This window comes from Amphiura filiformis, chromosome 20 (genome assembly GCF_039555335.1).
Source record: "Amphiura filiformis chromosome 20, Afil_fr2py, whole genome shotgun sequence".
In the NCBI taxonomy this organism is placed as follows: domain Eukaryota; kingdom Metazoa; phylum Echinodermata; class Ophiuroidea; order Amphilepidida; family Amphiuridae; genus Amphiura; species Amphiura filiformis.
Genome location: NC_092647.1, coordinates 38,811,450 through 38,823,779, shown reverse-complemented (window position 1 = coordinate 38,823,779; position 12,330 = coordinate 38,811,450). Strand labels below are relative to the sequence as shown.

The following is a 12,330-nucleotide window of genomic DNA, read 5'->3' as shown; positions in this document are numbered from 1 at the left end:
CATCAGAGGTCAAATTAGTAAAACTGTTGCATGAGCATGACTCTTGGTGGGTACAGTCACCATCAGCCAGATAATCGTGCCCAGCCGATAATCGCCAAATTCATTTACCTCTACCAAAAGTAATTGCAAATGCAGGTGGTCGCAAAAGCAGGCGAGACTCGTGGTTCGAGAACCGCCTTGTTTGATCATGCCATGGCATGCACATGTCAACTCTCACGCATTGGCCGTGAGTCTCACGCATTGGGTCACTTTCTCACGGTCTCACGCCAAGGTAGTATAATCTCACGCCTAGGTAGTAAATATCAAGCAAAATGCTGGAAAATGAGTAAAATCTCACGCATCGTCATGAATAATTTCCCTGATAACACAATGCCGTCGGCCCGACGTTGGCGACTGGTCGGCGAAGTCGGCAAGGAGCAGGGGCGTAGGCAGCTTTCTTGGTCAGGGGGGGCAAAATAAAATTTTGGGGGCACAGACGAAAAAAATTGCAGTTGCATCATACAATACATAGAGACTGCATGTCTTTGAGCTTCCCGAAAAGGGCCTTATCGGGATGATGTGCGCGCGTAGCGCGAAAAAAATGGTATTTTACACTATTTTCGCCCATTATCCGGCTAAAAGGGGCTTTATCGTTATAACGTGTGCGCGTAGAGCGAAAAAATTTTGTATTTTACACTATTTTGGCCCTGAATTTTGCTACAAAAGGCGCTCCTTGCCCTTTTTCTTTGCCTTTGCCCTCCTGATTTTCTCTTTCATTTTTTTGTCAGAGGGGCACTTTTTCTTTCATTTTTTTTTTTTGTCAGGGGGCACTCTGCCCCCGCTGGCTACGCTTACTGGCAAGGAGTTGGGGTCCTGCTGAAGTAGTCGGACGGACATCGGCCCTACTTCACTAAGTGTTAAACGTCGGCCTGCTGCCTTTGGGGCGACGTCGGGTTGAGGTCGGCCCCACGTCACTAAGTGAATGTCGGCTCGCTGACTTTGGGGCGACGTCGGGTTGAGGTCGGTGAAATTCCAGTGAATGAGTGCCGACCTATAACCTTGTATGGACGTCGGCACGACGTCCATGACAGAAGCGGGGTCCTGCTGAAGTAGTCGGGCGGACATCGGCCCTACGTCACTAAGTGAACGTCGGCCTGCTGCTTTGGGGCGACGTCGGGTTGCGGTCGGTGAAATTCATCAAATCTTTGATGTTGGGCCAATGTGATTAATCCATCCATTGATTTTTTTATTTTTACATGTATATTACTTTATAAAGAAAACAAATCAACAAATTTAGTAAATGTTATTAATATTTACAGTAAATTTGATCAAAATATTGCTTATATTAATAACTTAAAACACTTCATCAAATGTAGAAACCTCGGTAGCTCAATCGGTAGAGCACCAGATTTATAAACCGAAGGTCCCTGGTTCGAATCCCGGTAGGTCCATTAAGGTAACTTGTGTAAATTAAGCTAGGAAATTTGTGTTCGTTGTAAAATACAGAGTAGGTAAGTGTAAGACTCGATGTAGAGTATACGCTACTAAATGATATTTTTGATTTTTTTTTTCATGATTTTTCGTCTCATTGGGCTAACTTGCCAATTGTTGGATCGACGTTGGATAATGGTTGGTCCAACGTAGTTCCAAGGTCGGGCCGACGTTGTTGAAGTCGGGTTAGGGTCGGCACCGTCTTTTAAGCAGTCGGCATTACGTCGGCCGGTGGTCGAACCCAAGTCGGGCCGACCTTGTCGGCAGGACATATATACCCAATGAGCAGCCGACATCTGAGCCGACGTTCAGCCACCGTCCATGGCGACCAATACCCGACGTCGGGCCAACCTCTTTGTGTTATCAGGGTTGTTGCTCCTACCCCCCGCTTTTCACATTCTCGAGCGCCGTGGCTCAAATAATCATGGTACAAAATGAACATATCGGAGTCGGCAAATCCCAGTACGCCTCTGTCTCACGCCAGGCAATTCCCAAAAGTTGACAGCCCTGCATGATCATGATCAGCTGCCGACCGATGATGATGTAGCATTTTTTATCAAATATCATGATATGACTTGTGAGTATCACTATCAGACTGAGAGTCAATTCAGTAATCCAGTATAAATTACAAGCCAAGCACGTACATCAGTGTCAATCATGCAAGTGTCGATAGTACAGTATATTAAAAGGCCCCAAGCAAGTATACTAAAGAAAATGCAAGTTGATGGTCCAGACTTTTTGAAAAAAGGATGAGGGGCCTTCTAAAATTTATACAGTTTTTAAGATTGCCGTCTAAATTGCTGGTCGACACTGACCACAGGCAGCTTCACTCCAGGGTCAGAAATTCGCAACTAAGTGCGAGAATCCTTTTGGATCTCCCAGTGGAATTTTGCAAGAATCCATGGATAGGTATGTTCATAAAATTTTGAAGTTCAATATTTTTAGCTGAAAGTTCTTTCATTTGAAGAGAATCAAATTACTTAAACAATAAGGGGTCAATCATGTTTCTAGTGCATATACTTTTGAAGTTACAGACAAAAATAGTGTCACCAAATTGTCCAAAATTTTGTGTGTGAAATTGTGACAGCAGGCACATGTACAATGTACACTACTGTATGTGACCCCAGATGACCTCCTATTCTTTACTGTATGAAAGCTGTTTTGGATGGTCTTGATTTACACACAAATTGCTTTTGAGCTAAATCGAGTGTCGACTTGGTGGAACATGGATTGCACTATGTGATAGTTTATGAATTCCCTATGGACAAATAGCGCCACCTATAGTGTGAGATGTGAGCCTGGCTACCATGGATTCTCGCCAGATAACTTCTATAAACTGAAATATTTAAATGAGAATTAGATTCAATTGCAATTTTGTTGAGGAGAATCCCGGGCCGGAGAATCTTTGCGAGAATGGATTCTCGGATTCTCGCCAAATTTCTGTAGATGTTTGAGATTTGTACATAAAGAGGGTGTTACAAAAAGGTGAAAAGATAGATATCTTTAGGGCGGCCGAGCGACTCAGGCTAAGCATACCATTTACACGGTATGATACCACAGAGCCTGCCACAGAGTTTCTATTCTACGTTTTTACGATTACGCATGATCAGTACGGTACCCCATATGATATTGCCATTACAAGAAAATTGTTGTCAGGTAAAACCCAGGTTTTGTTTCCAATACACTAACTGGAAATGCAATACACTAATTAGCGGGGATTGCTGTTTGCTGTGGATATATTTTACTGCATAACGATTTTTAAATCGTTCATCAAAATTGTGATATATTCAACTGTTTGAGAAAATTTACAATTATATAAAGGAACACATGTATAGAATATTAAATCACAAGTCTATACAATGTCCTACATATCGACACACTTCACACACTATAGGCGTGTTTCTATTGGGACCGTTTACCGGTAAAAAGACGGTAAAGGGATTATTTCTGCTCAATAGAAACTGACCTTCCCCGCTATTTACCGGTAAACAGGGGCGAGTTTTTACCGGTAACGTTTTCCTTCTTGAGGAAGGAAAATAGCGGGGACGCTTACCGGTAAACGTCAATAGAAACTCACTCCGTTCCGATTGAATGCGCATACAGGGAAGAAAACGGAAGTTGAGTCGCGAAATTGACCTCTGCATCATGAGCTAGCTTATACCATTCCGTTCGCAAAAATTCTTAGGCCTAATCACATACAAATATTTGACTCACTTGCTATAAATAATAAAGTAAATGGAAGAAATATTCATAATGCATTATCCCTGCATTATACATATTATGCTAAATATTTAACATGAGTTATGATTTATGACCCTAGTAAAAGCCATGAAATAAAACAACAACAACAACAACAACATCCGCAGCGGATGAATCCAGATGTGCATGCGAAAAAAAAATAGAAATCAACTCGGATCCGCGGCGGTGTGTGCTTCAGAAAATTAGAAAGATTTCATGAATTTAATATTATGTTGTCGAATTACTATTCGCTAAAAAGAATTAACTGAAATTAAACTGTGAAAGATTAAATTCCAAGACCTATTTTTTTGCGCGCAACAATACTGAGTACTCACGTCGATATCACTGAGGGGGATTTCCCAATGGCGTAATTTGATGTACGAGAACGAATGAAAACGCTAATAAAAAACATTATTCTTCAGTCTTCTTTTCTCATGTTCATGATGTTTGCTACCTCATTTTTAGCCAAACAATTAAGAAAATACTACAATATTAAAATCCACAATGCTTTGCGATTGACACGGGATTGACCCCAGTGCACGACCTTTCGCCGGCAAACTTTAAAGGTGTGTCAATTGACGCTGTTCATCGAGTGTTTACCGGTAAACAACGTGCAATGGAAACTGACCGTTATCCGCCTTTCACCGCTATTTGACGGCGAACAGTTTTACCGGTAAAATGCAGGGGACTCAATAGAAACACGCTATATGCCATTTTCTTTATCTGCGTCAATAATAGAATATTGATTTCAATCAAATTGAATACATCTCTCCATTTTGAGTTTGTACTTTACCACTGAGCGATCTAGCGATCGAATTCAAGCCAATCAGATACATGTAGGACTCCTTTTCTTGTGTTCGGTGAAATACCAATCGCCCGTCGCTCACCAACGGTGTATTAATTTTATATTTATAATACAGGGTGTCGACACTGTGCTGCGTTTTGTTTAGCGCTAGTGTTACTATGAGGCGAGCAGTACTCACAGTACTACCGCGGCTGTTTGAATCACCCGCCGTATCATTTCCACCTTCATTTTTTCTTCTTCTGGTTTCCATTTTCATACGAAATTTTGATCAGTGTGTTCCTAAACTGCAAATACATCGACAGTGGTAATATTTCTGGTTCTGGTGATTAAGACAGTTAACTTAATCCGTTTAATTCAGGACGGTGACACCCTCGCGTGCTTCATACCACCGCCATGTTGTTCTCTTTCTTGGAGATCAGTACAAGATACCGAAGATGTAACGATAAAGAAAGAATAAATAAATAAACGACATGACGCAATCAGTAAGTCACATACGGTACTCAGGGAATGGCTATTAAGTCGGTGATCTTGTGCGAGGCACTCAAGGGGTCCAAGGTAAGAATCTGGTGGGGGGGGGTGCCAAGCAACTTCTTTGTTCTTTTCTCTCCTTTTTCATTCTTTTTTCCTTTCCGAAAGCCAAAAACCAAATTAGCGTTAGGGTTTTAAGAATAAAACAAGTGCTTGAATACACATTTTATTCAGTTCTCTGCTGGATGCCGTTTACATACCTTTAGATTTAATGTGCAATGAGGTTCTTTATCACTTTGTTAACTTTCAGATGACAAGGTAGCAGATGCAGAACATTACATGAATACCAACAACATGGAGATTGTAAATGTCTGTTTTAAACTCGCTCATGTCCAGGAAGTATGCGAGGGTCTGCATAGACTTCAACAAACCAGCACCTTCTGTGACATCACCATAAAAGTTGGTGACACATCATTTGAAGCTCATAAAGCAGTCCTTGCTTCAAACAGTGACTTCTTCCACACCATGTTTACATCAGGATTTCAAGAAAGTCATGCATCTGAAGCTACCATCACAGGCAAACCAGAGGCCTTTCAGATTCTGCTTGATTTCTCTTACTCGGGCAAACTTGATGTTCCTTGCGATGAAGCCACTGCTGTTATAGACGTCTTAAAAATGGCTCACTATCTGCAGTACAACAGAGTTGTCGTCAGATGTGAATCTGTGCTAATGCAAAATTTCCATCAATGTACCATCAAGGATGTTCTACAGATGATTTCTGACAGCGATGTGTTTGGGCTTGGCAAGTTGAAGACCAGATGTAAGCAATACCTAGCTCAGAATTTTGATGGCTCAGAAGAGTTTCTTCAAGGCATGACCAATGAATTAATTGTGGAGACATTGAACCACAAGGAGTTCAATGTGATCGATGAGAAAAAGGTAAAATATTATTTATTCAGGAGTGTAATTTTGAGTGTAAATATCTACAAAACTTTTATAACAATGTTTTATATAAAATGTTAACATGAAACGTCTTCTGTTATGATGTGAAGGGTTAATATAAAAACAGGGAAAATCTGTTCCAACTGACCAGCAGGGAACCAAAGGATAAGCAATGGATAAGATTAAAATCAGGGAAAATATGACACAACCTCCAATGGGGGAATAACATAAATGTATAAAGTTAAAAACTCTTTTAACTTTGTATATACGTTTTGTGTTATTCCCCATTGGAAATCGTTGTTGTGTCGTATTTTCCCTGTTTTTAATTGTGAAGGGTTACTCATTCTTTCATTTCTCTTGACAATTTTTCATTTGCTCGCCCTATTCCTTTTATCTTCTCATAAACGCAAATAATGGCACACAGTGTCATCGCCCCGATATCTTCATGGCAGAAATCGCCATGGTTGATTGAATCCACCGCCACGCATGGCCATTATACATATCGACCTGTTTAATAGTTCAGTCGCATAATAGGCTGAAGGACATCTGACTATGGCTACTGACAATAGCCCCGATTAGCTCGGTGACTAACCTCGCTGTGTGTCAGTCAAGCATGGTATGCCATAGGTCATATTCTTTTAGACAACCTTCATGATTGGCCTATACACTGCGCTATATAATTCGGCACATATAAATCAGAATTATTGCAGAATTATTGTCAGTTTTTAACTCAAGACGCAAGCTACTGTCTCAAAGCGCACGCTAACGACTATTATATCTGTTCAAAATATATATTCATGTGCAAGGAACCACATCTGGTTTCTTTATACGAAATCATTTACGGGAGATATTCATTATTTTCTACACCGGTATCCAAAGATTTTCTTCTCATATCAAACTCGTGCATAGCAAATTCACGTGTATCGATCCTGGGTATTTATTTTAGTATCCCTGCTGTACCAAGTAATTATTAGCCAGGCGATGTCGGTGTGTGGCACAAACACCGTTACACAAGACAGTATTTGCATGCCGCACTGCTGTCTATGTATAGTGTTCAACACATACACGCAAATTGATTTGTACCCACATGATGGTGACAGGAGGAACAACCATTTGAATACCTGGGAGGAATAAGGGCCCAACTCCATCAAAACTGTTTTTTGAGATATTAAATAAACCTTAACATTTGGAAAAGTTTTGATATAATGATTTCATCTTCAGGGGACCTTTAATACACAAACACGTTATTACATACATGTACATGTGAAATGATAAATGATGTTTCCATGGCAATGGTACAGGTCTTAATGAGCTGGAGTTGGGCCCTTCTTCCACCAATATACTCCAAGTGTTAGTTCCATGTTAGCAGATGTTTTTTTTTAGCTGCAGAAATTTGGTAATTTTCTAAATATAAATTGCACAAGTAGGAGCATGTAATTTGTAAAACAAGAAATTTTATTGATGTGAAAAGCAGATTTCATGGATAAACAAAACTCAACTTTAACCTAATATTTGTTCAAGAAAGGCCCACCTCTATCATAATTATGGAGTTGGGTTTTGATTTGAAAAATGGCTGTCAATATGGATGTTTCACCCCAATATGGTCATTGTACTTGGTTGATAGATTGGCTGATTGATTTTATTGATTTAATTTCAGACTGATTTGCATAATTGATTCACCAATTCATTTCCTTTTAAAGGTGTTTGACATCATAGTTGCATGGCTTAGGCATGACTGGGAAGCTCGCAAAGAGTTTGCACCATGTCTTCTTGAAACAGTGCGTCTTGGAGCAGTTCCAGTAGGCCACCTGACTACAACCTTCCTACAGATGCCGGAGCTAAATTCCATCCCAGAATGTCAAGAGATGGTTGTCAGAGTGATGCAACTACTAGATTCCAAGCAGCCAAATGACCCTCCACTGAGCATATCACATCCTGCCTTATTTGAAACCAGATCAATGATTACTGTAAGTATAAGGAATTGTGGTTGAAATATAATTGCTGACCGCAATTGGGAGGGCGAGTTAGCGCAGCAGTAGTTCCCTCGCTTTGCACCACTGAGGTCCCGGGTTCAAGCCCGGCGCGGCCCAAGGACTCATGTGTGTCTGATTATAAATGGGGTATCTAAATAGAATCATGCTCCTTGTTAATAATAGAACCCTGTTTTTGTTGATCCCATCTGACAAGGTCAGTTTTTAGCGATAAATGGACTCACGCATTCCTATTTTTCCAAGTTCAATCACAATGTAGTAGTACTAGTAGGAGGTACAGTAGTCACATCCATGTGAATTAATCAACAATTACTGTAAGTATAAGTATGGTAGTATAAGTACATGTATCATGGTAGTGAACTTGCTCCCATTGAGTTAAAGCCATATTATAACATTTGCTGAAAAGAACGCCCTCAAAAAAAATTTAAATTCAGGTTTTTACACGATTGTAATTTACTTTAGTAAACAAAGATTCTCTGCAAAAATCAAGACTTTAGGTGCTGTAGTTTTGTCAAAATCCGAGATTTTCAATAAACGGTCGGATTCGCATTTTATTATTACGATAGAAATGTTACTCGAACGCCAGTGATGCGATGTCAACACAGTACTACGTGACACGGCGTATGGGGGACACACACAGACACGCCACAGGATCGTACCATATTACAACCGCCGGAGTAACATGCATTGGCGCTAGTTGTAAATTCCAATTTTCTTTGCTTTCCTCACTTGTTTGGCTCAAAATTAAAAGGGGACATATCTGACAGTAAATGCTAACATTTTATTGAAAATGAATACTAATCTATTTTTAAAGAAATGTTATAATAATGGCTTTAAGACACAGCTAATATGTGACCATCTACCACAACTGAGCCCGGATGTCTCCAGTGCCACTATTGAGATATGCTCCATTGAACTTAACAATAAACAGTAGGAAAAAAAAGATTTATTGACTGTTTTATTGATTTTTCACTACTTAAATGTCAAGTACTATAGACATGATATACATCATTTTAAAGCTAATTTCAAGCAGAATATTTTGGGTGAATATCTCAAAAATGATGATTGGCGACTTCGGGGCTCAGTTGTGCTGGATGGTCACATATGTTTGCTCTGAGTTTGCTGTCTTGTTTGCTACTGTGTTCTATTTGAACTTGCCTTCAGTTTTTGACCTGAATTTGTTTTTAAACTACAGCATATAGTTTTCTTTGTTTGCTTTTATATTTTGTTGTCTATCCCTGAAGAAGAGCAGTTTATATACTCAAAACGTCGTTTATCGTGTCTGTCTAATATATGCACAGTGATTTTCATCACTTGTTCTAGTACACTTTTGTATTCCCACTGATCCTTGTTGTTTGTGCAGGTTTAGCACTTCTGTGGGCCTTGGAACTGGTAAAACTTTGCCTACTTCTAATGAATACATTTGCTGTTTTGTCTCCCTGCCACGCACTATCTAGTCTGCATTTGGTGTACCTTGCTCTTTTTTTTTTTTTTTTTTTCATATTAAAGGTATCCTCTTTGATCCTTAATGTGTTCTGTGTCCTCGTCCATTGGATTCACCATTACCCACTTTAAAAAAAATTAATAGTAACTTAAAACCTCCTTGTTCAAAAATGCCAACCATTTTCTTTATTGAATCCCATCCAATGATACAATGTTTTGCAACAGGGCCACATTTAGTTTTCCTGTAACTAAAGCAAAGCTAATAATTGTTATCACTGTTTTTTTAATGTCATAGGCAATTGTTAGTGTAGAAGAAGATGGTAGATTGACTTTCTTTGATGAAGGAAATTGGAAAAACATGACCAAACTTCCAGCACTGCCAATAAAGGACTTCTCTAAAAGCGCTGATAATTGTGTGGTTGCTAATAACGCTCAACTGTACGTAGCACGTGGTACACGGCAAGGCACAAGGCGTTTGCGGCACCCTCAGTTTCTTTCATTGGATGTGGTAAACAAGAAGTGGACACCCCTGGCCGCCATGACACAGAGACGGAAAGGTGTTGTTTGGTACCTCTTGGTAATAATCACATATATGCCATTGGTGGGGTGTGTGGAGAATTTGGCATTAAAGCGTGTGAGGTCTACATCATTGATGAAAACAGATGGCGTGAAATTGCACCCATGCCTCGTCGAGTATGTTCAAAGTCTGCTGTTGTTTACGAAGATAAGATTCTTGTGTATGGTGATCAAGAAGCTCATTCTTACGTTGATGTTCATCGCTTCAAGCTGATGATGTATGATCCCACCTCCAATACATGGCATGTTCTCGCTACTTTTGAACATGACACAGACAGGACTAACTTTACTACAGGTTTGGTTGTCCAGAATGGAAGATTGTACCGAGTTGCCGGTGATGAAGATCTTGGTTATATCGTCCATGAGGTGATAATTGATCACAACAACAGGAGTTGTACAAGTGGCCTCGATCAAATACAGTCTGATACTATACCAATCGACTTAAAGAGTTTCTTTTGTATTGACCAAGTTGTGTATATGGCAGGTAGTAATTGTGGCTATTATAAGATAGACGATATGGTTCCACAAGCTTTAAATGAACCCATAAACGCTGTTCATGCATGGAGCCGACTACGGAGTGTGTACGGTGGTTGGGACACTGAATGTGTCGCCACTTTCAGATTTGACAAAGCTTTGTTGGTTTAAATTTGCCATGTTTGCGAATAGTAGCCCGGTGTTGTCACTTGCCATTCAAACGCATGATCGTTCCCCTATTTTACATGCTTTCAAGGACATTTACAGCAATTTTCTACCTTATTTTGCACAAAAACAGGGACAAATTAGCCATAAAAATTACCCTTTTTGAGAGTTTCAAGGAAACTTTTATTAAAGCACTCCTTTGTTAACATTTCAAGAACACATTTTTGGATTAATTTTATTGTCTAAGGAGAACTCTGTTGTCCCTGTAATCGGCCTAGAAGAGTTAAACAAAAGAATAAACACCCAAATGGATAAAATACCCTATTCTTAAATTTCGAGGACACCATCATCAGAAACACCCTTATTTTTTAAATATTGCGACCAAGCTTTGAAAACGGCACCTTTTTTTGTGAAAGTTGGAATAATAATTCGTACACATAGTTAATGGTAAGACAACACTGGGAGTAGCAGCAATAACTACCAAGTTGTAAAGAGTATCATGGCAAATTAAATAAGAATTCCAATTGAATGAACACAGCTTTCAACAGCTGTACTCTATCCAATACCGCAATCGTATATCACATAAACAAACGTACAACCTTGGATACAATACTGACCAATCAGAGCGTTGGCATGATTGGATTCACTTCCGCGTCACTCACGCACAGTCGCACACGCTGGCATGCATCCAGTGTACGCTATGTCAGGCTGTGTTCATTCAATTGGAATTTCCACTGTAACTAGCTCAGCTTTGTGATGATGGTAAAATGATGAACTTGGGATCTATCATGTTTGTCACAACTGAATGTCCTGAGGGAAGTTCTCTTGTATTTCAAGTTTTATATGACCTGTGTACACTGGCTTACAAACAGGACCCTAAGCAAGTATTATTTCTGCTAGTTTTTGCTATCTATAATTTATCTTAGCTTTACTGAGTTAAACAAAAAACACATCCATATCAAAAGGATGCACTTGTCGGGTGCTACATGTGTCTCATTTCACATAATAGCTAGGAATCATACCAGACTCATCTCAAGTGGAGGTCACTTCAAATGATCCCCAAGTCACATGGTTAATGAATGTTCTCTGTATTCCTAAATTATGTGACATGGGGATGACTTGAAGTGACCTCCACTTGAGATGAGTCTGGTATTTATTTCCAACTATTATGTGAAATGAGACACATGCAGCAGCCGACAAGTGCATCGTTTTGATATGGATGTACACATTTTAGGTCAAAATTTCACATTTTTGGCATTTATGTACAGGGATAAAAATTTCAAATTACTCAAGATTTTTGGGGAAATGGTGGCAAAGTGTGTGTTTGGCTGAATGGAATCAGAAAAAGAATAGTTTTGGAAAATGTTCATCAAAATCCGAGCAAGTTGAAATTTTTACTCCTGTAAAAAATATGTCGTTTTGACCCCAAAATGAAGTTTTTGTACAATAACTCGGTAACGATAGGTCATAGTTAGCACAAACTATACATTTTTGAAATCTTGTGATCAGACATAATTTGGTGTACCATTCAAATTGTCAATTTTACCCCTGTATGACCTTTTGTGACCTCCACATCTTGAAATAAACTTTGGACCATGTACGTCATGTGTGGAAACTCTCATGCTTATATCATAAAGTACATAATTGTACCAAATGTGGGAGCTTAACAACAGGGGCCATATCTTAATTTGTGAAATGTTCCGATTAATTTGACCAAAGTTGATATCAAATTCTTAATCATATCCTTATGAACACAGC

The 12,330-nt window shown here is 39.4% G+C and overlaps 1 protein-coding gene across 1 annotated transcript in view; it reads left to right on the top strand.

Moving 5' to 3' along the window:
• The window catches only part of LOC140142872 (kelch-like protein 31), a 35,358-nt gene extending 23,755 nt beyond the window's left edge, over nucleotides 1–11,603 (top strand). The window contains exons 2-4 of the mRNA XM_072164893.1: nucleotides 5,292–5,920; nucleotides 7,624–7,890; nucleotides 9,653–11,603. Coding sequence (XP_072020994.1) covers nucleotides 5,321–5,920; nucleotides 7,624–7,890; nucleotides 9,653–10,147 — 1,362 coding nt within the window. The 5' untranslated portion in view covers nucleotides 5,292–5,320 and the 3' untranslated portion in view covers nucleotides 10,148–11,603. The remainder of the gene's footprint in view (nucleotides 1–5,291; nucleotides 5,921–7,623; nucleotides 7,891–9,652) is intronic.
• The last annotated feature ends 727 nt before the right edge of the window (nucleotides 11,604–12,330 follow it).